The 2,500-nt window shown below is 56.0% G+C and overlaps 1 protein-coding gene across 1 annotated transcript in view; it reads right to left on the bottom strand.

Moving 5' to 3' along the window:
- The window catches only part of LOC106594275 (uncharacterized), a 58,978-nt gene that overhangs the window by 18,192 nt on the left and 38,286 nt on the right, over window positions 1-2,500 (bottom strand). The window contains 1 exon segment of the mRNA XM_082973932.1: window positions 1,449-1,563. Within this exon segment, the coding sequence (XP_082830058.1) occupies window positions 1,449-1,563 (115 nt within the window).

Raw genomic sequence — 2,500 nt, 5'->3', positions numbered from 1 at the left:
ACTCACCCTAGAGCATATGAGGTGGAGGCTGGTAGCGATGGCTTTAGCTGGCGTGGTGGGTACAGGGTACAGGGTGTAGGGTACAGGGTGTTGGGTATAGGGTATAGGGTATAGGGTGTAGGGTATAGGGTACAGGGAGTAGGGTACAGGGTATAAGGTATAGGGTATAGGGTACAGGGTATAGGGTGTAGGGTACTCACCCTGGAGCAGATGAGGTGGAGGCTGGTAGCGATGGCTTTAGCTGGCGTGTTGGGTATAGGGTACAGGGTATAGGGTACAGGGTGTAGGGTACAGGGTATAGGGTATAGGGTGTAGGGTACTCACCCTGGAGCAGATGAGGTGGAGGCTGGTAGCGATGGCTTTAGCTGGCGTGTTGGGTATAGGGTACAGGGTATAGGGTACAGGGTGTAGGGTACAGGGTATAGGGTATAGGGTGTAGGTTACTCACCCTGGAGCAGATGAGGTGGAGGCTGGTAGCGATGGCTTTAGCTGGCGTGTTGGGTATAGGGTACAGGGTATAGGGTACAGGGTGTAGGGTACAGGGTACAGGGTATAGGGTGTAGGGTACTCACCCTGGAGCAGATGAGGTGGAGGCTGGTAGCGATGGCTTTAGCTGGCGTGTTGGGTATAGGGTACAGGGTATAGGGTACAGGGTGTAGGGTACAGGGTACAGGGTATAGGGTGTAGGGTACTCACCCTGGAGCAGATGAGGTGGAGGCTGGTAGCGATGGCTTTAGCTGGCGTGTTGGGTATAGGGTACAGGGTATAGGGTACAGGGTGTAGGGTACAGGGTACAGGGTATAGGGTGTAGGGTACTCACCCTGGAGCAGATGAGGTGGAGGCTGGTAGCGATGGCTTTAGCTGGCGTGTTGGGTATAGGGTACAGGGTATAGGGTACAGGGTGTAGGGTACAGGGTACAGGGTATAGGGTGTAGGGTACTCACCCTGGAGCAGATGAGGTGGAGGCTGGTAGCGATGGCTTTAGCTGGCGTGTTGGGTATAGGGTACAGGGTATAGGGTACAGGGTGTAGGGTACAGGGTATAGGGTATAGGGTGTAGGGTACTCACCCTGGAGCAGATGAGGTGGAGGCTGGTAGCGATGGCTTTAGCTGGCGTGTTGGGTATAGGGTACAGGGTATAGGGTACAGGGGTACAGGGTATAGGGTATAGGGTGTAGGGTACTCACCCTGGAGCAGATGAGGTGGAGGCTGGTAGCGATGGCTTTAGCTGGCGTGTTGGGTATAGGGTACAGGGTATAGGGTACAGGGTGTAGGGTACAGGGTGTAGGGTATAGGGTGTAGGGTACTCACCCTGGAGCAGATGAGGTGGAGGCTGGTAGCGATGGCTTTAGCTGGCGTGTTGGGTATAGGGTACAGGGTATAGGGTACAGGGTGTAGGGTACAGGGTATAGGGTACAGGGTATAGGGTATAGGGTGTAGGGTACTCACCCTGGAGCAGATGAGGTGGAGGCTGGTAGCGATGGCTTTAGCTGGCGTGTCACAACGGAACACATGACACTTCAGAATCCTGGTGACCTTATCCCTCGCTACGTACGCAAAGTCCCTGGGGAGGAGGAGAGGAGAGGGTTAACAGGGGAGGAGAGGGTTAACAGGGGAGGAGAGGAGAGGGTTAACAGGGGAGGAGGAGAGGAGAGGGTTAACAGGGGAGGAGGGGGTTAACAGGGGAGGAGAGGGTTAACAGGGGAGGAGGAGAGGAGAGGGTTAACAGGGGAGGAGAGGGTTAACAGGGGAGGAGAGGGTTAACAGGGGAGGAGAGGGTTAACAGGAGAGGAGAGGGTTAACAGGGGAGGAGAGGGTTAACAGGGGAGGAGAGGGTTAACAGGGGAGGAGAGGGTTAACAGGGGAGGAGAGGGTTAACAGGGGAGGAGAGGGTTAACAGGGGAGGAGAGGGTTAACAGGGGAGGAGAGGGTTAACAGGGGAGGAGAGGGTTAACAGGGGAGGAGAGGGTTAACAGGGGAGGAGAGGGTTAACAGGGGAGGAGAGGGTTAACAGGGGAGGAGAGGGTTAACAGGGGAGGAGAGGAGAGGGTTAACAGGGGAGGAGAGGGTTAACAGGGGAGGAGAGGGTTAACAGGGGAGGAGAGGGTTAACAGGGGAGGAGAGGGTTAACAGGGGAGGAGAGGGTTAACAGGGGAGGAGAGGGTTAACAGGGGAGGAGAGGGTTAACAGGGGAGGAGAGGGTTAACAGGGGAGGAGAGGGTTAACAGGGGAGGAGAGGGTTAACAGGGGAGGAGAGGGTTAACAGGGGAGGAGAGGGTTAACAGGGGAGGAGAGGGTTAACAGGGGAGGAGAGGGTTAACAGGGAGAGGAGAGGGTTAACAGGGGAGGAGAGGGTTAACAGGGGAGGAGAGGGTTAACAGGGGAGGAGAGGGTTAACAGGGGAGGAGAGGGTTAACAGGGGAGGAGAGGGTTAACAGGGGAGGAGAGGGGTTAACAGGGGAGGAGGGGAGAGGGTTAACAGGGGAGGAGAGGGTTAACAG

This window comes from Salmo salar, chromosome 04 (genome assembly GCF_965601325.2).
Source record: "Salmo salar chromosome 04, fSalSal1, whole genome shotgun sequence".
Lineage (NCBI taxonomy): Eukaryota > Metazoa > Chordata > Actinopteri > Salmoniformes > Salmonidae > Salmo > Salmo salar.
This window is presented reverse-complemented; position numbering and strand designations above follow the sequence as displayed.